This window comes from Panulirus ornatus, chromosome 43 (assembly GCF_036320965.1).
Source record: "Panulirus ornatus isolate Po-2019 chromosome 43, ASM3632096v1, whole genome shotgun sequence".
Classification (NCBI taxonomy): Eukaryota; Metazoa; Arthropoda; class Malacostraca; order Decapoda; family Palinuridae; genus Panulirus; species Panulirus ornatus.
The window spans coordinates 23480238-23505518 of NC_092266.1; the positions used below are offsets into that span (position 1 = coordinate 23480238).

At 44.4% G+C, this 25281-nt stretch overlaps 1 protein-coding gene across 4 annotated transcripts in view; it reads right to left on the minus strand.

Annotated features, from left to right (window-relative positions):
• Positions 1-25281, minus strand: part of LOC139762411 (cuticlin-1-like) — a 173341-nt gene that overhangs the window by 131189 nt on the left and 16871 nt on the right. For 2 of the 4 annotated variants that reach the window (XM_071687270.1, XM_071687272.1), the window contains exon 2: positions 13327-13361. In XM_071687270.1, coding sequence (XP_071543371.1) covers positions 13327-13359 — 33 coding nt within the window. In that variant the 5' untranslated portion in view covers positions 13360-13361. Of the gene's footprint in view, positions 1-13326; positions 13362-13482; positions 14254-25281 lie in introns of those variants that run through there. The other 2 variants (XM_071687269.1, XM_071687271.1) reach the window with 2 other exon arrangements.

Genomic DNA, 25281 nt, shown 5'->3' on the forward strand with positions numbered 1-25281 from the left:
GTCATGCCCCTCCCTCCTCCTACAGGAAGATGGTGACGACACACTCCCTCAGGACGTGTCATGCCGCCTCGCCTCCTCCCTCCCTCTTCCCCACTAGTCTGGCCGCTGTAACACTTTCTCCTGACGGGAACAGCTGGTAGGTCAAGGGGCTGCACCACGGCCGCCTCCCACCCAAACACTCTTAACAAGGCCCGCACACAAGCCATGCTGGTTTGGGGGATGTTGTTTATAGAAGTATCGAGAGATAGATAGATAGATAGATAGAGAGAGAGAGAGAGAGAGAGAGAGAGAGAGAGAGAGAGAGAGAGAGAGAGAGAGAGAGAGAGAGAGAGAGAGAGAGAGAGAGAGAGAGAGAGAAATGCTAATGTGTATCAATATGTGCGTGCGTGCATGTTCGCACACGCGCGCGCGCGCGTGTGTGTGTGTGTGTGTGTGTGTGTGTGTGTGTGTGTGTGTGTGTGTGTGTGTGTGCCTGTAGATTTTATGCGAACCGGCAGTGCTTCCGGACACAGCTCATGAAAAGCCAACCTTGACGAGGCTGTATCATCGCCAGATGTCGACACATCACTGCAGTAGCAATCTCGTCTTGTAAAACATCTCTTCGCGTCAGAGGAGGCCATCCCGCCCCTGTTACTGAATGTAGCGCAGAACTGGAGCAGAAGCGGAAGACCCTGTATGGGGTGAGGGGTTTGGTTCTTCCCGGGGTTATAGCCCCAGAAGACCCCCTTTCATAACAGATCCAGCGGTTGTTTAATTACTCTTAGCGTCCACACACAATCAAGGGTGACTGATTGACCTAACATGACCTCCTAACTTGACCCATGGGATCTTGAGCTGCCATGACAGGAACCCAGAGACATAAAGAATAGAAAGACAAAAATCTTACCTGAGAGGAAAGAATCATTTCAGCAAATCTGACATTAAGATTTTTCTTTTATTCTGAAAAAATTTAATGACGGTCTAAAAACTTTAGCTCTCCGGTTTTTTTTTTTCCACGCTGGAAGCTAGAATAAAAATTCTTATCGGTTCTGGGAGAAAAAAAAATGAATTGACGGTACACCGGTTTGCTGAGGATGTTATAAAATCATTAATAATCTTGTCTTTATGATTCTGACATTTCGATTCTTCAGAAAAACTGGAACAATGATACTAACACAGGAAACAGACTGCAATTTTTCAAATAGTAAAATCAGAAAAAGTAGGGAATTCCTAATATATATATATATATATATATATATATATATATATATATATATATATATATATATATATATATATAGAGAGAGAGAGAGAGAGAGAGAGAGAGAGAGAGAGTGTGTCTGAAGTTACACTAACGAGTGAAAAGGCATTTTCGGCGAGGCTGTGTCATCATTATTCGCTTCAGATTCTATAGCGCAGCCTCGAAGCTGCAGCAGCCCCATAAATGGGGTTCTGAGGTTTCTGTGTTTCTGTGTGTGTGTGTGTGTGTGTGTGTGTGTGTGTGTGTGTGTGTGTGTACTCCCCTGGTGATGGGTGACGAGCCCCCCTTTACTCCGCCAGCCGGCCATTTCCTCCTTGCAACTGGGGAGCTCCGCAGGTGACTGTAACACATCCTCCCTCCCTACACTCACCCCAGCCAGTCTCCTCCTCCTGGGGAGCACCCATGATGGTGGGTGACGCACCCCTTCCACTCCTCCCTCAGCCAGTTGACTTCCTCCTCGTAGCAGCTAGGGAGCTCCACAGGTGGTGGGTGTTGCAGCTCCCCCTACACTCACCCCAGCCAGCTACTTCCTCCTCGCTGCCCTCTGGCCACCCCCTCGCGACCTTTGCGTCCCCCTCAGCAGCCTCCTCCACACACACACACACGCACACAAACACACACACACATGGCGAACATACAGGTGTTAAGCAACCAATCAACCTCACTAACCCACCTACACTATCACTCTTTTTTTTGACTTGATTGACTACTTTTTGTTTCCTGGATCCGTATTTCCTAAACTCTCTGTCACGTAAGACAGAAGTCTGTCCCTAAGTCATTACTGAGAAAAACATGTCCCTACTTACGAAACGTTAAAGTCTGTAGCCATCTTATTAGACAATGATTTGACATATCTGTCCCAACGTCATAAAAAACGACAGAAATATGAATAAAAAAAAAGATCTGTCCTTACCTTAAAAAAAGGGAAGAATCAGTCTCGATCATAAATAAAAGATTCTTCCGACTTTATCAAAGCAAAAACTGACCCTGCCTAGAGAAATACGAATATCTGCGCCTTCATTACAGAGAAAAACTTGATCCTAAATTAATGAATAAAGATTCTAGCCGTACCATACATCAATTCCTGGCACACACACACACACACACACACACACACACACACACCCGTTACTAGTGCGAGTGCGTTTGATACTTGCAAAAGAGCGTGCGCGCGCGTGTGTGTATGCGTGGACCAACGTCGACGAGTGCGTGGGCGAGGGAGCTCGCTGGGGTGGGGGGAGAGACTGGCTGTCACGACCTTACAGTTAGCTGGCGTTAAGATGAATCCCCCTTACCAGACCACCCTCCCCATCACCCCAGGCTCCCCTCCCAACACCCACATCATCGCACGTGCAGGGCCTCCCTGGCGGCGTACTCCAGCCTCAGAATGCGACCTAGAGTACGTGGGGATGGTCCGTGAAGCGAGGCCGGGGGTACGGAGAGGGGGGAGGGAAGGAGACCCACCGACGGAGGCTTGCCTGGGTCTCCGAGCTGGGAATTCTACCTCGGTGGCGGCGGCGAGACCGTAAGAGAGGCCATGGTGGTCACCCAGACCAGACCCGGGGTCAAAGACCTCCGAAATCGCCAGGTACTTTCTCGCCCTACACCACGACCTGATCCCATGGTTCTCGCCCTACACCACGACCTGACCCCATGGTTCTCGCCCTACACCACGACCTGACCCTATGGTTCTCGCCCTACACCACGACCTGACCCTATGGTTCTCGCCCTATACCACGACCTGACCCTATGGTTCTCGCCCTACACCACGACCTGACCCCATGGTTCTCGCCTTACACCACGACCTGATCCTATGGTTCTCGCCCTACACCACGACCTGACCCTATGGTTCTCGCCCTACACCACGACCTGACCCTATGGTTCTCGCCCTACACCACGACCTGACACTATGGTTCTCGCCCTACACCACGACCTGACCCCATGGTTCTCGCCTTACACCACGACCTGATCCTATGGTTCTCGCCCTACACCACGACCTGACCCTATGGTTCTCGCCCTACACCACGACCTGACCCTATGGTTCTCGCCCTACACCACGACCTGACACTATGGTTCTCGCCCTACACCACGACCTGATCCTATGGTTCTCGCCCTACACCACGACCTGACCCTATGGTTCTCGCCCTACACCACTACCTGACCCTATGGTTCTTGCCCTACACCAGACCCTAACCCTATGAACACCCGCGGGACGTAACTAAGAGGGATTCCAACGATAAATCTCAATACGTTCACATTCCTCATTATTTTCTGTCCAGTGGCCAACTTGACCAGGACAATGCATGATCTCGTCATGACCATCTCGGGTGGGAAAAGCCAGGCAGAAAGAATGAGGAAATTAATCAGGGCTCAACATGTAGACCTGACTCTTAAAGGCAGGAAGGTTACAGGAAGAAGCGAATGACGAAAGAAGGAAAAAGAACTTCACAGCTTCGCTCACTAGGCTGCTCGGAAGGAAGAGGTGTTACAAAGGTCGAGACCCACCATCCTGAGTTTTCATGACGGGGTTGATCACGTACGTTCAACCTCTAAGAGTCACTCCCACATATCCTCAACCTCATGCCTGGTGCTTTGAGGAAAACCGCGTTGGTTCTTAACAAAGGTTTATAATTCGTGTGTGATACGATGAGAAGATAATGCAATCAAACCTTCGTACATGAAAAGCAAATGAGAGGATTAGGTTAATTTTCCGGCTGTCTTTGCCCATCACCGTCATCCAGGATAATCTCCCTCGTCTGACAGTACAATTATCTGTTTTCTTCAGCATCACTACTAGCAACAGCTACGAGCGGAGCTGGACCCTGATGGACTATAAACGAAACGAGAAACGCTCAATACTGGAAGACCTCCTGATGCATCTCTAAAGCAATGTTGTCGTCCTTATACTTAATGTAAATATCTCTCCCATCGTGTCAAGGATTGGAGACCCCGAGCTGGGGTCTCCAACACCACACCGTTCCAGACCAAAGGTTTTGAGTGTTTTTCTCATCACGTTTGTTAGCTTCCTGACGTCACGTCACCCAGTTCTTCCAGGACCCTGCATGAGGGAAGTGCCCTTGGTTCAGCTCACGGTCATGACTTGGATGTAATTTTGCCAAGGGATGGAACTCTCTCAACTGTTGAGGTTATGTGGGATTCAGTTTTAACGATGAGGAGAAAAATAAAGGAGGAAACGGTATTATAGAGTGATACGTGACTTCTTACGGTGTGAATCCATTACCACACTCAATTAACACTAAGGTCGATTACCATCCAGTTTTCCCCAATACTAAAACGCAAGACGTGTGAACTTATACAAGAAATGGAGTTTCTTTGAGGGGTTCTATCATGCCGACAAAGGAGCGTCATACACCTCGAACAAGACGGTATGACCCTTGGGCATAACAGCCTGGACTATCGACCAAAACCCTTAAGGGTCGGACCAAAAGGACAGGTTGGTCATACCGAAGTGTCGAACCATCGTTCCCAAGAGATGAAATGATCATCCTCGCCCCAAAGCTCACCCACCCACCCTTACACATCCCTCTCCTCCCTCGTCGCTGCTGTGATGTGCTCAACGCTGATGTAATTCCCTCACCTTGAGCAGCAGCAGCAGCGACCAGCCGTCAAACCTTGGGTCCGGGTGGGTCTTCCTTACCCCTCTAACACCCCTCCCAACTCCCCCAGCTCCGTCCTCTACCCTCCCTGGCAAACCCGATCATGGCTCCATGTGGAATCTCGAGGTTAAGAATAAAAAAAAAAAAAATATCCGTGTATATTTATACACGTTCGATTATACATAATCATATGTAAATGTGATAATATGCAAGTAGATAATCGAGACCGAAGTCATAACCGTGATAGTTCGATTGGCATTTGATAGTCTCGTCAGTCAAGGCTAAATGACCTCACACCATCCGAGAATATGTGACGTCATACCCGTGGCGTCACACCAGTGACGTCAAACCAGGGAGTGGTACACCACACCACTGCCCGTCGTCTTATTGACAGAGTTGTTGGACTCTGTGGTCATAAACGGCATGTCAGACACACTGCTCGACCATATACGTCCACCGTACACATCAAGGCAGTATACATTTCTTCGAAAACCCAAGATCTTTCTTTGTCTACACCTCGAAACTACCTCTACTACACCTTGATGCTGGCCCCTAAAACATGTCTACACTTCGATGCTGCCTCTACATCTTGTCTGAACTTCCATGTCACTTCTTGAAACTTATCTACACCTCAATGCTGCCTCTACAACTTGGTCGAAGCATTAATACTGCCTCTACAATTTGTCTACAATTCAACGATGCCTCTACAACTTGTCTACGTCTCCTTGTGCCTGAAAACCATCCTATAAATTGATGAACCAAACTCGTACCAAATATCATACAATTCAACCAGACGACCATCGTGAAGCGTCACTTTACTGCCTTTGATCCAGTGACGAAGGTTTACAACATGTACTGGAAAAGCACACATTCGCATTACCATTACTAAATATTTATGTTATTTATCTGTTTATTGATAACTGCGCCAGGACCCCTTCCTAACAAAGGGACCTGGTGTTAACCATGACCTCCCTCCGGGAACTCCAGCCAGCTTGGACCTGAGCTGCCTCCAGTAGCTGGGTTATGATGGTCCCCTTTGTAGTGAGAAGTTCTTTGACGAGTCATCCCAATGATGAAGTGTGTGTGTATATATATATATATATATATATATATATATATATATATATATATATATATATATATATATATATATATATATATGTACACACACACACACTTACACAAGATTTACGCCTTAAAAGCAAAAGAAGAAATAATAAAAACTGACAATCAGTGGTTAACCAAAGACACACAGACACACACACACACACACACTGCATGCTTACAAATACTCAAGTAATCAAGATAATCGTGTGTCAAGGCGACTGTGGTGGAGCCAGCGATGGCAACATTGGCCTGGAGGGAATTACTCGCTCCTTAGATCACCGCTAGGCTGGCAATAGAGGCCACCTCGAGGCACGAACACACACACACACACACAAACACACACACACACACTCAACAGTGAATCCTCCTCCTCCTCCTCTTCTTCCTCCTCCCCTCCTCATCCTCGCCTGATGTACGACCGATCCTCCTTACGAGTTCCCAAGGGCTTCGCCTCAAGACTATAGCCTCCCTCACACACGTCAACAACCTAAATGTTGCCTCTCCCCAGCCTATCTCCCCAGCCTATCTCATTAACGCCGAAGACTCCGGTCACCGATGAAGTCTTCGCCGAGGTCGGGGTCATAAATGAAACACAACAGATGTTCAAAGAGACAGAGGAACCACTCAAGTTCTCAGGGAATTGGAAAACCAGCCCTTTTTTTAAAGAAGGAACTGGTGGTCGTCGGTGTGAAGAAAAGCATGCGAAGGTGAAGTTTCAAAGTGGTGTAGGTAGCAGAGAAACAGACAACACAACGGTACATCCTTGAGTTAGTGAGAGCCACACGGCAATCAAGGGATGCAGAAGCTTGATGAGTAACGTACTAGCTAATGGCGAGGGCACACACAAGCTCTAATCTCTTCTTCTTACATTCAGTTTGCCCAGCAGCTACGACCTGCCAATCATTGTGACTCCCTCTTCACAACACCCTGGTCAGAACTCATTTTGGAATACGCTGTTCAACGTTGATTAAAGAAGAAAAAAGATTCAGAAAGCCGCTCAGAAATAAGTTTTAAATAAGACTCGAACATCCAAAGATCACTCTCTCAAAAACCGAAAACTCTGACGAGATCTGAAATTTCAATATATGAAAATTCGCCAATATAAATATTGGCCAATATCTTCACATTAGACGAGAGATTCAACCACTAGAAACGAACTGTGTGAAATCAAAAGGTAAGAAATGCAAAACAAACACAAGCAACCATTTTCTAGCTATTACTTTCAACAACACTGGAATAAAACACTACCCCTGAAGTCACAATTCATTAAATTACTACCCCCTGAAGTAACACTGGAATCGACTATTACCTCCTGAAGTCAATGCAAAGACAATCAATACCTTTAATATCCACGGATATACAAATACTTCACTGATATCAACAACCAGTCAATACGCCTCTTCAAGATCGTAAAACACACGTTCAAACTTCCTGTTCACGTAATTTCAAACTTCCTTTGCCAATCGTTTCAAATGTCAGCCACCTTCTCGAAGTTTTCCCGCTATATGATTCCTCATTTGTACTTTTCTTATTGAATTCTGTGCCACTGGGACTACTGGCTGTTAAGAGTAGCTCAAGACACACCATTACTGACCACATAACCTCGTCATTGACCACCAAGGTCATCCCATTAGCCGTCCTTTCCATGCACAAACATCATCGACTTCCGAGCTTTTCCCCTCCATTTCCATCACCGGCACGTATGTTTCCACCCATTACCAGCCAATTACGTCCCCATTCCTCCTTATCTATCCCAACTCTACTGCGGAATTCCTAGTGCTTTAACGCCTCTCTCCTCCTAGATCTTAAGCTTTTTTTTTTTCCTTTTTCATTTCAATACAGCTTAAGCGGAACTCTCGGTAACTTTTCTAATGCAACGAGCAGCAAGTCGAGCGACGCTCAGATCCTGTTGGCAAGTTTCGAAAGGTCTTATTAGGCTAAAGGAAAGAAAAGTGTGTTAAGTGTGTCTAGAGGTCACACCCTCCAACATAAAAGTGTAAGACGAATGATTTGAATATCTTTAAATGTCCACATTAACAAGTGTGAATCATTAAGTCTGATAATCAGGTATATTTAATGATGTATTCGTCCTAACAAACATTCTCTCAAATTTAGTATAGCTACTTTTTAAGTCATTCTGGTTAAAATGTCTTATCTTCCAAAAAGTGTCATTTACATTACCTTGTCATACAAAGTACTGAAAAGTAACCAGACAATATTAGAATTTCATTACCGTCATGATAAATAGCCATTCATACCACAGAAATGAATACCAAAAGAACTAAACTTCCCATAATACAAATCAAGGCCCAAAAGGAAAACCCACCAGTTAAACCACACATAAGAACAACAACAACCAAACAACAACAACAACAACAAAAATAACTAATCAAATACCAAGGGATGCAAACCAACCATTCAAACCAGGAGAGCGAACACAAACTAATGCCATCCACATAAACAAACCAAATCAAAATCCGGCCAATTACCCGGTCAAGCGAAGCTCACAAAGAGGAAAAAAATACCTGGAAAATAACTCGTCAAGCTGCACAAACTTTTATGTGTTCAGATCCCTCAAAATCATTCTCAACAGCTGATAGCGTCTATCATCTCTAGGTACGGACGGTCAACAATTCAAATTCTACTGATAGGGTAACCAGGACACCTATTACCTCTAGATAATGTCCCTAGAATACCCAATAGCCCTAACTAACGTTTCTTGACCATCTAATACCTGTAGATACAAAGTCTATAAAACCTTCTACCTCTAGATATGGCCTCTAGAAACATAAGACCTCTATATATGACCTCTACGTAATGTAACATTTCTAGATATGGTCTGAGGGCACCCTCACACCACTATATATCACCCCAAAATCCCATGACACCTCCACATATGGTCTCAAAGACACCCTCACACCTGCAGATGTGGTCCCCCAACACCCACACACCTCCAGATATGGTCTCAAGACCCTCTAGGTATGGTTTTAAGACGCACACACCTCCAGATACGGCGTCAAAGACAGCCTCCCATCTCAAGCTGTGGTCTCAAGACCCCCCACACATTTCTCCACATACGACCTCAAGACACACTCTAACACGTCTGGACAGAATTACGTAAAACCTGGACAGAGAACAAACCTGGTTCTAAGCCTAATGTTAGCGCGGCTCTAGGACGGGGTAGACCAAAAGGTTCAACCTTGGACTGGTTCTTATAGGACGGGAGTGAAAGGTCATAACAACAGCTGACCGATAAAAGATCTCCACAAAACCTCTTCCCTTATTTTGCCAACGGAGGTATACTGAGCGTCTGGGTAAATGCCCCGAACCGTTTATATTTAATAAGACTATACATTGTAAACTGCGCTGTAGTTTACACTGTTATGGCGGTGTGATGAACAGTGACAAGAACTATACTTATATATTTAAAGGATAGGGGAGAAATGATATTGCTCACGTATCTTCCATTTGTAGTAGAAGGCGACGAGAAGGGGCGGGAAATCATCCCTTCCTATGCTCATTTGTTTTTGTTTTTTTCCATAGGAAAAAGAAAGCAGCCAAATGAGGATTTTTTTTTTTGAAAAGCTCAGTCGTCTGTTCTGGACGATACTTCGCTCACGCAGAAAACTACGAACGAGTCACACACACACACAAACTAAGGATCTCATCCATATCAACCCTTCGACCACAACGGTGCGACCAGCGAAAAAGACGGTAAAGCGCTTGAAATCGACGGATCGATCCTTACATACGATGGCGCGTTATTTGACAATGGAGATGCCATGACAGGTCGTACAGCCATGCTCAAGGATCATACCACTACGCTCACGAGGTTAATGACGGCTTGAATCCTCCGAAATAAGAAAAGGATCTGAACCACTTATTGACGGGTAAAGCGCCCAGTTCAAATATAATCATCTTTACAATTATCTTTATCCAAAAGGCTGAGCAAGAACGACTGAAAGCATCAAAACGAATTACGTGAAAATGACAACATTCTCTGGACAGTTCTTTGATGGATAAGAAGCAAACACACTATAAAGGTAATACACCAAAACACTCTGAATCAAGGAAATTATACATATAATCTATAACTAGAGAATGTTCTACATTAATGCCGCGCAGATAGAAACTAAATAAACTCATCCATTAACTCATAAATCACTGGGTACCATCATAGATGATCATCACATTTCGCGCTTCTATCCGCCAAAGGATCAACTGGTTCAGCTTACAGGCTTTAAAAACTTGATTAATATGTACGACAAACGAGTCGCCCACTCCACCCTGAACTTCTGAGGGGGGGAAATGAGTCATTATGCTCGGTGTAGTTGATCAAACTAGTCCACAGGGAAAAAGTAAACTGCAGACATCTAGGCATAAGACACAAGGCTCTACAACATCGGTTTTTCGTTCATTTAGACTCAATTATTATCATTATCATCTATAATAATAATAATAATAAATGATAATGATAATAATAATGATGATGATAATGATAAGTGATAATAATAATAATAATGATAAGAATAATGATAATGATAATAATAATAATAATAATGATAATAATAATAATAATAATAATAATGATAATAATGATAATAATAATAATAATGATAATAATAATGATAATAATAATGATAATAATAATAATAATAATAATGATAATAACGATACTAATAATATCAAAAATGACAATGATTTTTACACCTGCTCGCCTTTTCCTGGCTTTACGGGAAAATCATGGCTTAACCTCCTTTTCCCCATTTAAGATTTATCAACGCAGGACTGATGGACTTCCAGTATACCGCCTCAACTCCCACTCCTCTTCGTCGCCTTCTACGGCACGCAGGAGGTAAACAGGAATACATCGAGGCCGGGCTTTAATTGAAATGTGAAAGGGGGGGTTACTGATAGCGAGAAATAAGACAAAAATATACGAAGAATTTCGGAGGAAATGGAAAACCTAACTTTTGAATAGTCAGGTCATATATGTTAAGGAAGACAGGAAGGGTTAGAGAGTTTCAAAGTTAGGAGGTGTTGGGAAAGAAGCAAAAGAAAAAGGCCCACCCTTGAGTTATTAACGGACACAGACTAATTTTGTGATGCAGAAGCCTGACGATTAATGCGAAATAATAATAATAATAATAATAATAATAATAATAATAATAACAACAGATAATAATAATAAGTAATAATAACAATATCAAGGATAATTAATAACAATAATTTCTCGTGTGCCTCTGACATGGGAACAATATAATGATCACAACAAAACAAAAGCAGTCAGAGCTGTCAACCATTGTCTCTGTACAGCTTAGTGGCCCAGAGGAACACAGGTCTGCTTCCGTTGTTACACTCGTGTGATATGGCTGAGTGGAAATGTCTTGTGTCACGGTGTCAGTAGAGCTATCCTGTAATTATTTATTTACACTTTACGGGGGAGGGAGTTTTACACTCGTGGGACCCCATACCGTAGTGGTGCTGTGGTGTCAGTGAAGCTGTATGGTATCAGTGGGATGTTCTTCGTATTACATTCCTTTGTGGTTGATTGGTTTGGCAACATCACGCTGCTGTTGGGTTAATGTGGTTGTATGGTGACGCGGGGGTGTTTCAATGACTGTGGTGTTGCCACGTGATGTTTGTAGCAATACAGTGTTGCTGTGGTGGTTTGAATTCGATGTACGGTGTTGCTTATGTGGTGTTATGGGTGGTGGGGAGAATGTATCTCATGGAAACAGTAGCTCTGTGATTCTAATGGGGTTGTTTGGAGGTTAGAGTGGTGGTTGACTGGTTGCCTGACGATGTAATTATGGCGTGGTGCAAGACAATTACGTAGCTGTATGTTGTCATGATTATGTTGCGGTGTGTTGATGTAGTCATGTATTGTCAAGATCATGCCATAGTGGTAATATATCTATGGGTGTTGGCACTGCAGTGTCGCTATGGCTCTATGGGATTTCCGTGGCAGGGTGGGAGGAGGCTGCAGCCGCTACCCGGCTTCAGAAGAGCCTGTTGGAGGCCAGTACAAGGGGGTGGTCGACCAGGTCCCGTTGTGTTCCCCCGTTCCCCCCCGGGCCTACGCCTAGACCCTGAAGTCGCCACCTACGTACCTGCCGCCGCCCACGCCCACAGCTGCCCACGCCTTCACCACCTACCGGCGCTAAATGACTTCACTATACATAATGTATAACCCTCTAATTCTTCGCGATACCTGAATTTCATCCAATCACTCATGAAAAAATCATGACTGACGAAGAACACCAACACCAGAAGAAACTCGTGGAGGACCTTGATGGCAAGGCATCGAGGAACCTGGAGGTGCCGGAGCTCAAAGGGCGTCCCTCCCTTACCTCCCCAGTGATCACAAATGTCGGCAATAAAGTCGTCGTCTCACTTCCTCATGAACGCAAGTTGCGCTACAGCAATAACGATGCGGCAAATAGAATCTAACAGTAAAACTGAACTTCGGGTAATTCAGCCATAGGACATAACCTTACACGAAGTCGAGCATATACTTTACCTAAAAAATTCCCGATTAGCTTTGCAATGTTTGCGTATCGTCACGTAATAGACATCAACGAAAAATAATACATAATGAACACATACGTAATTAGAATATCAGTTAAACATTCTAATCAACTCCATCTTGGCATAATAAACCCTGGAGGAGCCAAAGAAGATACAGATAACTACTTTAGAATGCATTGAAATTTCCGTGTGTGCCACTTTGAAAACGCGATGCTCGGCAGTATCGCTCAGCAGAACACATTAACCGCTGCATCTCACCGACTAATTTGGCTCCCTTAATTACGGCTCCTCATATTAATAAATAACTCTTCATTAAATGGTACAGCAAACTTGAATTGGAATGATGCTCCAAATCTCCTACTTTATAAACCAATAGGGCGACGCTCGGGTAATGCAGTCCGATAGTAACAAGGAGCTAAAAAGCCGCGCTGCCGTGTAATCACAACAATTATGCCACCTCAAAGGCCGCCTCCCTCACGTATGGCGAAACACCTACCTCGCACCCACCTCCTGCTGTAGAGGCACACGCACGAGAAGGGTACCCAACATGCCCTCACCTCTCCCTCCCCCATCTCCGCCACAGGCATTACACACACTAAAAACAGTTTCAGGTCTCATTACCTGCAGTGTGGCCCAGAGATATCCTTTTTACCTAAGCTGAAGGCAAGGCAGAGCACAATAAGCGGTGTGTGTGGGCTGAGGGCCCAAGGACTCCCCCTGCCAGACAGCCTCGCCCAACTATACCACCCGAGGGGACTTTGAGTGCCTCCTGTTATCTTCCACCTCTGTACTAACGCCTCTAATCGACAATAAAAGGTGATGGGTACTTACCAGTATGAGTATCACAGCAGCTTTGGAATCCATGACTGAAACAGAAGATAAACAAGAGGTCAGAAGCTTGCACGAGTGTGAAAGTGAGAATTATACTCATTCGTCTAGCAGTTCAATCCTCACCACTGGCACTAACGCAGATATTTCCCGTCTTACCTAGTAAATCCACCGGGTTTTTTCACCAGTACGTCCTAAGTCACTTTAGGACTGCATAAACCTAATTTTGGCACGACACGATTTGATAATCCACCACAAATCGCTCGTGTTACACGGAGACTCACTTCACACACTCTCACTCGTCCGCCATCTTGGATCGTCGCCTCTTAGCTTAACATGGCGCCCGCCTACACAAGACGAGAGTGAGCGATCCGTTTTGCTTGTGTCAAAATTCTAGACTAACCTTCGCACGGTGTTAGTTCACTCTGAGTTTACACAGAACGTATCTGAATTATCCCATCATGTGTGAAATACCTATTTTCATCGATAAGGTAAGTATGAATCCAACAAAGGTGTTAAAAAGACACTATTAACTGAAATACCTCCAGACGTTCACTTGTGGATGAAAATCCTCAACGCCTGGCAACAATAAAGTTGAGAGAGTTGCCACTTATAGACTTCCTATCGATTTCACTTTCATGAATATTACTTTTGATCCGTAGTATGAAGCATAATTCCTTCAATATACAACAGAAAGATCTAATTACGTTTCGTATAACACTATCGCTTGGGATCTCCTTGTTAAATATATGTTGTGACTGACGTAATACTGTATCAAGTTCAGTCACATCTCCACACTCATTTCAGTGTACATAACAGTTCTTCATATAGAATCACACTGCGTTACACACAGGTACACACCGGTACACTCTATTAATCACACTCGTAGCAATAAATGGCGACCCAAATGATAGGAATATCGTTGCATCTGGTATTTATCGTACCCTCGAAGCGCTGGTGTGGTGGGTACGTCAGACCAGTGACGTCATAGCACAACATGACCAATCCACACATTTAAATAATCTATTTATTCCAACAACTCCAGGACTCTGAACGTCTCTCATGATTCGTTTAAGTCTCTGAAGACTTGGAATACACTTAGAACATAATCGTAGAGGATTGGAAGGCAGTGGGGGACGTATAGAATAGTCCTTTCCAGTGGCTGTAAGGATGGCCACTGCACGCCCCCGCCATATTCGCATCATACACGATGACGCACGGATTGATGAAGGTTATACCACACACACACACAACCCAGGCCACGTAGTCACTGGTTGACATTTGTTATGAGCCAAGAGAGATACCCCTACAATATATATATACTTCTAACTCTGCCTCATAGAATAATGCCCTACTTCTAGTATCAAACATACACACAGACTCCTATACCCACGCCCATGTTCCAAGCATAGGCATAATGTTGAAGGACGTCGTATAATTATGTGAGCAAACATTTGGGTCAGCGAATCTGATTTTGCATAAACAATTTAAGATCATCATTTTTTTTTAGAGAAATAAGGAGTGCATCTAAAGCCCCCCTAGAAAAAAAAGACCTGTTCTAAATACTAAACCTCTTGCTTGGCGATAAAGGAATTCGACCGTGTATTTAAAAGCACCGACACCTTCACTTCATCGGATATCCCTCTCGCGTTCGTCAGGTAATAACCACACCTCGATCGCAACCGGATCGCACGCTGCCATATATCCCTCAGCATTTACGCGGCAGAGATGGAAATTGACAACTCAGGTTGGTGATGGGAATGGGCCAAGTTAAATGTTTCGTTAATCTAAGCAACTTGGTACCCATCCCTGTGGCTTCGCTGAACACGGTGCATGCGAGGAGCCATGTGTCTTACTGGTCAGCAAGCCTGATGCAAGCAGATGCGCGCGAACAAGCGCTCAGTTATCATATGCGCGCGCGGGAACTCGATATCACCAATTGTGCGCGAGTGAGCCTGGTGGCGTCAGTGTGAGTGAGCGGGCGCACTTGAACTCGATGTCAGCATGTGTGTGTATGCGCGCGCGCACGATTCTGATGTCAGCATGAGCGCGCATGCGCAAGAACATGAGACTCATCAAGCGCTCAACACTGGCATTCCACACTAGACAAATGTCTAAATGGACAGGCAATTAGAGTACATACGTGCGAATATAAAGGTAAACACATAAGAGTCACAACAACCATGCGAACATATATATGATACGAACCATTGACGGACACACATAATGCTACCTACAAAGTAAAGACAAACAAAAATAAACCTACTTGCAAATCACAGACAAACTAACACACACACACACAAATTTATATATATATATATATATATATATATATATATATATATATATATATATATATATATATATATATATATATATATATACATCATACTAGCACACCCAACTTTATATAAAACACAACGAAACACACATTACCATCACACACACACACACACACACACACACACACACACACAAAGCAATCATGAATTTGCATGAGTGAAGTATATGTAAATTTGCTCCTCCAAAAACAATAGAATAAAAAGTAACCAAAAAAAACCAGGCCCAGTGACATATGCGAGTCGCCGCTTGAGCAGGAGCAACAGAAAACGAGAGGCGAACCGTCCACTTCCAACCGTTTAGTTCCATGGTTAGCCACAAGGGCAATATCTTTCTCCAGTTATGTGAACGTCGACCTACAAAGCAAGATCAAAAAAAAAATATATATACATAATGAGCTACATCCACCAAATCTGGGTTATACAAAACTACTTTACTTTTGCACAGTTAAGACAGATCATGTTTGATATGTCTTACCTTAACAGTATCTAGTCTGAATGAACTATTGTACGGGCAGTGAGATTTAGCGAGTTTTAGCCCATCTCTGCTACTCTACAGGCTCTTTAAACTTCGGTATGTCGTCCTCAGTTAACATGTGGTTATTCAATACATTCCATGCCTCCACCATTCTTATAAATGTACTTTTTCTCTATATGTCCCCACAAGTTTCTTCTTGCTTAATGTCATGTCATGTCTTCTGGTTGTTCTATACACACTTCTTTCGAAGACTTGTTTATTACGTAATCAATTTGGTTGAAAAAAAACAAAAAAAAACTTGAAGGATGTGATCAGGTCACCCCTCAATCCTCCCTCTTTCATGGTGGCCAGATTGAAAGCTGGTACCTTGTCTATCACCTCTTGGTGCGGTGCGGTGACCAAACTTGAGAAGCACATGCTACATTTGGCCTTATTTAGGATATGAATAGCTTACTGAACATCTCCTTTACCAGTAACCTAAATGCATTTCTGACAATCGCTTAAAGACAGTTGGATCTCCACACTGGTTTGTCTAATGTGCGACTTTGGAATTAGGTTAGGAAATATGTCGCCTTTCAAGTCTCTCTCTCTCTCTCTCTCTCTCTCTCTCTCTCTCTCTCTCTCTCTCTCTCTCTCTCTCTCTCTCTCTCTCTCTCACAGGATCCTTGCAGCTTATTTCCTGCCGGATAGTATTCATATCGAAGTTTTCTTTTCTCATCATTTTGACAATGATTCGAGTTGAACGTCAATTGAACCTCGTCTACCATGCACATCAGGCCAATTTTGGAGTGTGCCTACGTCCCCTTGTGAGTTGATGAAAGGACGAAAGTATGACAGGAGACAGGTAGCTGCTGAGGTTAGAAGATGGGTAGTGAAGGAGGGAGTGTCTGCCATACCAGATTCATTTCTCACGAGTCAAGGTTTCCACAGACTTCCTTCCTCCCTTCCTCCTCCTTCATTCTACTTTCCTTCTTCCAGACCTATTTCGACTCCTTCATTCTCTCTTCTTTTTCCTCGTCATAGTCGTCCTCCTCCTCCTCTTCCTCCTCCTCGCACCTCTGCTCCTCCTCTTCCTCTCTTCCCCCACCTCCTTTGCACCACACTCTGTATAAAAGGAGGAGTGCAGGGAGGAAAGAAAACGGAGACAGATATGGTATAAAGATGCAGACGAGAAAGAGGAAAAATATATTCATATTTGAGTTTTCATTCACGACGAAAATGGAATTCACAGGAAGGAAAACGCAGTGTTGGGAATAACGGAAGGAAAGAAAACTGGAAAAGGTACTGGTGTGTGAAGAATGGACGAACAACGAACTTCATATAGGCAGATATGATATAACAGATGAATGAAAAACAAACAAATGGGAAAAATAAGGGGAAATTTATGGGGGTGAGAAGAGTGCCTGAATGGGAGAATGCGAGTAAGGAAGTAAGGAAGGAAGGAAGGAAGGAAGATATGGTAGACTCAAAAGACCTTTACAAGTTGACGTGTCGGGAAGTGGCTTACGCTACTTGTTACACTCTGCCAAAAGTCTGTTACCGGACGCGTGCGTGACTGTTTTTGTGTATGTACGTCCGTATGGATGCACGGGTGTGTGTTTACGTAAGTGTGTATATGAATACAAGACGTAAGTAAGAATACAAGACGTGCGTGTAAGAGTACAAAACATACTTGTAAAAATACATTAGGTTCATATCACAATAAGTTAGCGATTAAGAATTCAAGAAATGAGAATACATTAGGTCCATATATATATAAACAAACAACGTCCATGTAAGAACACGTCTGTAAGTCTGTAAGTCTACGAGGTGTACGGGGGTAAGGATACGTGAGCGTGTGTATGTGCGTGTCAGGGAGCATAAGCTGAGGTCCATTGGCGAGGGTAACGTCCTGAGCTCAGCTACCATGAAGCAAGCGACGCCCACCTAATGGTCCAGGGGGAAGGTAAGGGAGAGGACGGAAGGGAGGGAGGGAGGGTAAGTAATCAAGGTGTATTTCGTGGAGGCGAGTCGCTTTCCCTCCCCTCCTGTAGTGGAACGGGACGTTAAAAGTGAAGGTGACGGCGCGGGTAAGCACTCACAGAGCCACCGTTTGGGGCAGAAGGTTAGTCAGGAGGACGACAGCCATTCCCTGCTGGATATGAAGAAAGGTCTTGTGTACAGTGCAGCCATGCCCTGCTGGATGTGAAAGACATAGTCATATCCTACCGTCCAAGTATACGATTCTGTAAACTGATTCGCTATAACACATCACGAAGAAATGTAGATTACTTTTAACGTTACGAAATAATCATAATATGTTAGAGAATTAACATATGTATCTTTTTAACAGCATCAAACCCCCTCAGGAAGGTAGTATAAGGAAAGAACTAACAACGACGTCATTTGCACATATTCTGACTCTAGATGTCACATACAGTGCTCCTAAACCTAGAGCCTATCTTCCATATCCCCAGCCCTACAGAATGCACCATGGGTTATCTTGACCGTCTCATGCGCTCTAGTTCAGCTCACTGACACCGTCGCTCCATTTATACCACATCGTTCCAATTCTGTCCATCCCGAGCACGTTTCTCACCCTCCTGAATGTTCAAGACCCAATTTTCCTAAGCCTCCTTCACTCCATCCCTCCACCTCCTCGACCTCCTTTTCCTTCCGTTCCCATCACTACCGGCACTCAAATATCCTCCAGATCTCCTGTTTCTTAACAAGATTTCTATTCAAGTTTTCGATAAATGTTCAGTTAGTTAGAAGTTGAGGAAAGATCATTTCTGGAAAGACGAGAAACATTAGGCTATAAGGCCGAGTCCTGAGGAACACCAGGGTTAGATTTCATGTCGGATTTTATTTCTGCGGCTTTTTCTACATCAGAAAAATGGTCGTAATCATCAACGGTCCTGCACAACTGTAGTCTGATGAGCGAAAAGTTGAATTTTAACTTTTGCTCGAAATCTTTGAAGTCTGGAGGTGGTGGTTGTTGCCTGGGAAGAGCACTTCCGCCTGACTGTTTGTTAGTTATGTTTCCGGACGCATTTTGAGTTGATTTTCTCTTTTGTATCTTTTATGAATGTCATTCTTTAAACCCTTTCATTATTTTTACTTCACAAAATTTTCTTACTTCGCCATTATTTTTTTTTCGAGTTTAGTGGTCATCAGTTCTCGTGTTTTGACCACAATAAAAGCGTCAAACTAATTCATTAAAAATCTATCCTGGGGGGAAAAAAAGATGAAGACACCCCCTTTTGCGCATGAGCGGTTCGAGGCTTCGCCTTTTGCGCACGCTTACCGTGAAGCGACGACGCCTGCGGACTTCAACGAATTTGAATCATTCGCTGTTGATGACAGACCGATACAGGCCGCTTCCTTCATCAACACCAGCCACTGGGAATTTCTGTCATCTCTTGATTTGCCGAGGAAGACTTGCGCAGCGAGGTATGTTTTCTTACGTTAATGCCAATAGAGTCAAGAACATTACACTCCTCGACGTTCATTTGGCTGTGTCACATTTACGAACTCCTCTAACGGTACGGTCGTGATGGGAGGGAAGGTGGAGGAGGAGGTGGAGGAGGAGGAGGAAGAGGAGGAGGGATGGGTTAGGGAAGGTTGAGCGGGTTTTGGCTTTTGATGTAACACCTGCGCCTCGAACCGTTCTTTCTCCTTCCGTTCATCGGTAGATAAATCGACTTTAATTCCATCGATGACAAGCTGTTGCGATCATCCGTAGATTCCAACCCAACAAAAGATATAAGTTCCGATGTGTGGAAGCGATGGATCTCATATTTTCGCACGAGAGAACATGTCTTTATAAGACTCTTGATTGCGATACTTGTTCTTTCTATTGGTTAAGTCGATCGACCCACAACTAAAGTGGTTTGAGGAAGAAAATACAGTATGATTCCTCTCACGAAATCGCGTGACGCAACTGTGACCAAAGTACTCGAGGAGGAAAAATTAGATTATACAACGCATCATAGCACTTTTTAGAGGTAAATTTTGGAGGTGATGCAACCTCTCTCATTGTAACTTGTAGGGGTAAGTCTGGGAGTTATACATCCTTTCATAGTAACTGGTAGAGGTAAATTCTAAAGGCTGTGGATCCTATCAGAGCATATCACAGCCAACTGATGGTAGGGGACAATGGTATCTGATCCTCCCTAGGGAGCAAGACTGGTGGCTCGCGCGCCAGCCATCAAGTCTCATTTTCTAAAGTTTGCGTTTTATGGGAGACTTAAATAGCGCTACGGGAAAAACCCTCGGATAATTTGTGTACATTACACTTTGTTTTACCCACGCGAATTTTCGTGTCAACGGAAGCCGTAATTAGCGTGATAATCTAAGATAATGAGGGGCATTTGAGAAGGGGGTGATCTATATACTTGTTTTGTATTTAAAGATAGAATTGAGAGAAATGGCCATTACCACCTGTATACTGGATGACTGCTTGTTTCTGGGTACATTGTGATCCTTTGCCGGGGAAACTGGCGAATGTCAGTGTCTGTAAATTTACCCGAGAGGATCTTAACAGCGCTGAAGATGATCTATCACTGAATCCTGATGCATGAGAGAGAGAGAGAGAGAGAGAGAGAGAGAGAGAGAGAGAGAGAGAGAGAGAGAGAGAGAGAGAGAGAGAGAATGATATGACGATAAGTAACTTTGAAAAAAAAATGTCACGACGCGGGGCTCATCAGAGAGAGAGAGAGAGAGAGAGAGAGAGAGAGAGAGAGAGAGAGAGAGAGAGAGAGAGAGAGAGAGAGATGTAACGCTGGTAGTGCCTTATTCCCCCCCCCTCTCTCTCTCTCTCTCTCTCTCTCTCTCTCTCTCTCTCTCTCTCTCTCTCTCTCTCTCTCTCTCTCTCTCTCCCTCTCTCTCTCTCTCTCTGGGCGAGCAATCAGATCACGCTCCTGATAACGAAGGATGAGAAATATAACCGTATGCCAGAATGCCCTACGGTTGGTTATCTCCGAAAATGCCAGCAGAGCTGTTAGCGGCACCAGTGGACGGGAACGTTTCATCCACTGAAGGGTGGAAATAATAGGCAGGGGAGGTAGGGAGGGAAGTGTACTTTACGACAGGAAGATGATCTATCATGAAGCAGGTATGGTAGACCGAATGCCAATAGCCTCCCCCCTTTTGTGGGTGAGGCGGAAAGGAAAGGCAGCGACCTGGGCCACAGGACTGAAACTTGGGAGCCACTGAAGTGCTGGCTCACTTCGCGATCATTACTAACCCTGGGAGAGAGAGAGAGGGAGGGAGAGAGAGAAAGAGAGAGAGAGAGAGAGAGAGAGAGAGAGAGAGAGAGAGAGAGAGAGAGAGAGAGAGAGAGAGAGAGAGAGAGAGAGAGATTATTACGCCTCTTTATTTTCTTTCTTTCACGTTTCTTTTCTTTTCTCTCACACACTTTCATCTTTTCTCCCTCTCTCTCTCTCTCGTAGCTTCATGACTGCTATGTCTCTATGTCTTCCTCTTCCTTATGTTTCTCTATTTCAAATGCTTCTCTGTTCTTCATGTTATCATTCCTTTGTGCTTCTAACTTCTCTCCATGTTTCAGTTCCCCCCCTCCTCCTCACGTCTTTGACCTTCCATTCCTTTCTTTTGAGTAATTCCTCTCCTTGTCACCCTTTCCCCGTTTTCTTCTACATCCGGGGGTTTCTTTACGCAACCGTTGCGTCATTAACACAACCCAATTCAGGTAGAGAGGTCGACTGCTAATCGCTTGACAGCAGAAAATGCTAGCTCCAGCCTCGCTATGAATAGACCCCGTAACATGCAGTTCCTTGTCATTGTCATGGGATCAGAGGTTATGCTGCTCAGGGCGGTGGTGAGCCAGATGTAAAAAAGGTACGAGTCTGGGGGCATCATTTCTTGTGGCGGCGGAGGCTGTAATCTCGTCCGGAGAGCATTCCCACACATGACCAAATGAGTCTTGATTATACCTCAACTTAACCTCTTGAGCATAACGGTACGACCAATGACCACGGCGTTACGACCCCCCCCCCCTGGGTATGATGGGCTTGGCCTTTAACCTGACCCCTTAACAGTGAGGTCGAAGACCAAATTCAATCATACCCAAAGGGTCAAGCCGTCGTCCTCAAAGGTCATACCGTTGTGCCCCAGAGGGTTAATGGTTCCGTTCATGGTCTCTCTGCTTACCTTCATAGCTGTTATTACCAATAACTTTAACTACATGAAGGTGTGACTGCAGAGGAGAGGCGTGGAGGTGACACTTCGGTGATCATGGGGGTACAGCTTCCAGCCTGATGCTGCTGTGCACGCCAGGGTCAAGGTGACACGTGCATTCCCTATGTGTTGCTTCTCGACACAAACGTTCTCTCCCTCTGTATCCCGCAGACTCGCTACGGGGAAACATGTGTCAAATGAGGGTTTCTTGGAGAACAACCACAAGTCATGAGGTTACATCGTCACCAGGTTATCAATGCGTCTTTTTAATAGAGGCAATAGTCGTCAACTTGTCGAGACCTCCTGCATTTACCTTGGCCCGAATAGTTGATCGACTCAGACAACAGAAACACCCTTCAAGGGCGCAGACTTCTAGTGAGGGAGGTGTCCAGCACCGGCATTTCCTGCATCACTTAGAATAACATCTTTCAATCTACGGACATTGTGGATTGTGCCAAGTCGACACGTAATGTACACAATATAAACGACAGGTGCGACACACCTGTTGTGTGTTCGCAGGCCGACACACACACACCCACCCACCCACCCACACACCAGACACACACGGCTGCATCAGCAGCAGTGGCAAAAGGAGGAGGAGGAGGAGGAGGAGGAGGAGGAGGAGGAGGAGGAGGAGAAGGAGGAGTAGGAGGTTCCTGAGGGTGCAGGAGCACTATATACACACCTAGTCTGTCTTTTTGCTTCCAAGTCGGTAATTATCGTCATTACAACGGCACTGCAGGGAGAGGGAGGGGTTTTACCAGGGTTCATTTCTTATCTTCCTGTTGTCTACCGTATATCAGACGTGTTCTGTTCTCCTTTCTCTTTCTCCCTCTGTTTCCGCACAATGACACAGTATAGCAACATCAAGAGCCACCTTCCGCTCTGTATAGTGAGGTACGCGCTGCACCATTCCACCCGTGCTCCACAACCTTGACACTTTCTTCAAGGCGCACACCCTCCTCTACACCCCACCCGCCCCTCCACCTCACCTCACCCGCTCTTGTATACCCACCACCTCACCCTCCACACCCACCACCTCACCTCACCCGCTCCTCCACACTCACCAACTAACTTTACCAGTCTCTTCACGTCCACCACCTCACCCACAGTAGCATGACAACTACGACACGGGTCATCATAACGTCTCCTTCCTAATGGACTCTTTCTAGATTTCAACATACGTAAAATTTGGGTAAATCTACGTTGCTTGTAAGCGACACACACACACACACACACACACACACACACACACACACACACACACACACACATGCTGAAATCTTTCTCTCTCTCTCTCTCTCTCTCTCTCTCTCTCTCTCTATATATATATATATATATATATATATATATATATATATATATATATATATAATATATATATATATATATATATATATATATATATATATATATATATATATATATATATATATATATATATATATATAATCAAGCACACATCTGAAAGACTTCATCAAGCAAACTTCAGTGCAGTCAGCAGGGTGTAAATGAGTGAGGGGCAGAGCAATGATATCCGGCAGGTGGGAGGCAGCACACGACCCTCAGCAAGATAAGGCACCGCGGGTGGCACTAGGTCACTGCCAACACGTACCTCACCCTCAGTAGGCTAGGGTCAATCTCAACATCTCATTTACTCTATCATCTAACACGAATGATACTCTTTACATACAGTAACCCCAGAAACATAGTCATTTTAATCTACTTCTTTTTTTTTTTTTTACAAATATTTCAAAACCCCCGGAACACAACGCTACGATCTTTGAGCATGGCTTTAGAAGTGGTCCTCAGATGGTAACGTCAAGGGCCAAGAACACCTTGCCCCGGGGGGTCATACCGTCGTGCTCATCACGTTGAGTGCTCGGTGTACCTGGCTGAACCCCGCGTCCTCAGGTTCTGCGAACAAGGAGTGATAATCCACTGCGCCACAACAACACACGAGACCAACACATAATGATGGTAACATATTAGGACACACATCACTTTTTCTTCTTCTTTTAGCTCTATAATAGCGATGACTGACCAGAAGATGAGGGCAAATCTTTTGAAAACCTTGACGACATAAATACATCACAACTTTGCTTGGTATTCAGTCGTTCACCGGCAGTGACTTCATCTACAACCTAATGTTGTAGGAACGATTGGGAGGAGGTTCCATGACCGTGTTACAATGCAGCATAATAGTCATTAGAAAATGAATAAGGAAGGATCAAAATGCTATCTTCCATTAGACGAAATCGCAAACTTGAACGACGGGTCTTGTGGCAATCAATTCTTTAGACGCTGAGAAACATTGAAGTTACTCGTGTATTTGACTCAGACTTCTCAAGTCATGACCAAGGTTACATTGTTGGCTAAAGTGCGACTTCAAACCACAGAAGGACGAACGGACAGACGACGAAGACGGACACAACCACCCACAAGTATCCCCACCATGCCACACAGTCGACCACAAAAAGGCGGTGAACTCATATCGAAGGAACTTTTACATATGTGAATATGCCTTTTACACGTCTATCTAACTTTCCCTTCCGTATAGAAGTCTATGTACCTGTGAACATACAGGTTTGAGTTTTCACATCTATATTTCTTTAGCTTTAGCTTAACTGGGTGGCAAAAGAGAACAGAAAGGACATGGAAAGAAATTCCTCACTTCGTGACCTTCAGCAAGGCTCATCCACCTGAGGAGCATATTAACACAGGTGCGGGGGAAACCAGGAGCTCTACACTCCGTCAGGAGGAACATCTGAACACCTTCAGGAAGCTATGATGTCTGTGTCGTAATCTTGACAATAAGTTTAATCATACATCTTATCTACATTTCACTCCGAGTTGGAAATGAAATATCGCTAAACTTATAAACTTTATTTCTTTGACAATTTTCAAAGAGTTTCCGTCTATAGGAGAAAATGGTGGGGTTATTTCAGACTTGCATTTTCTAAA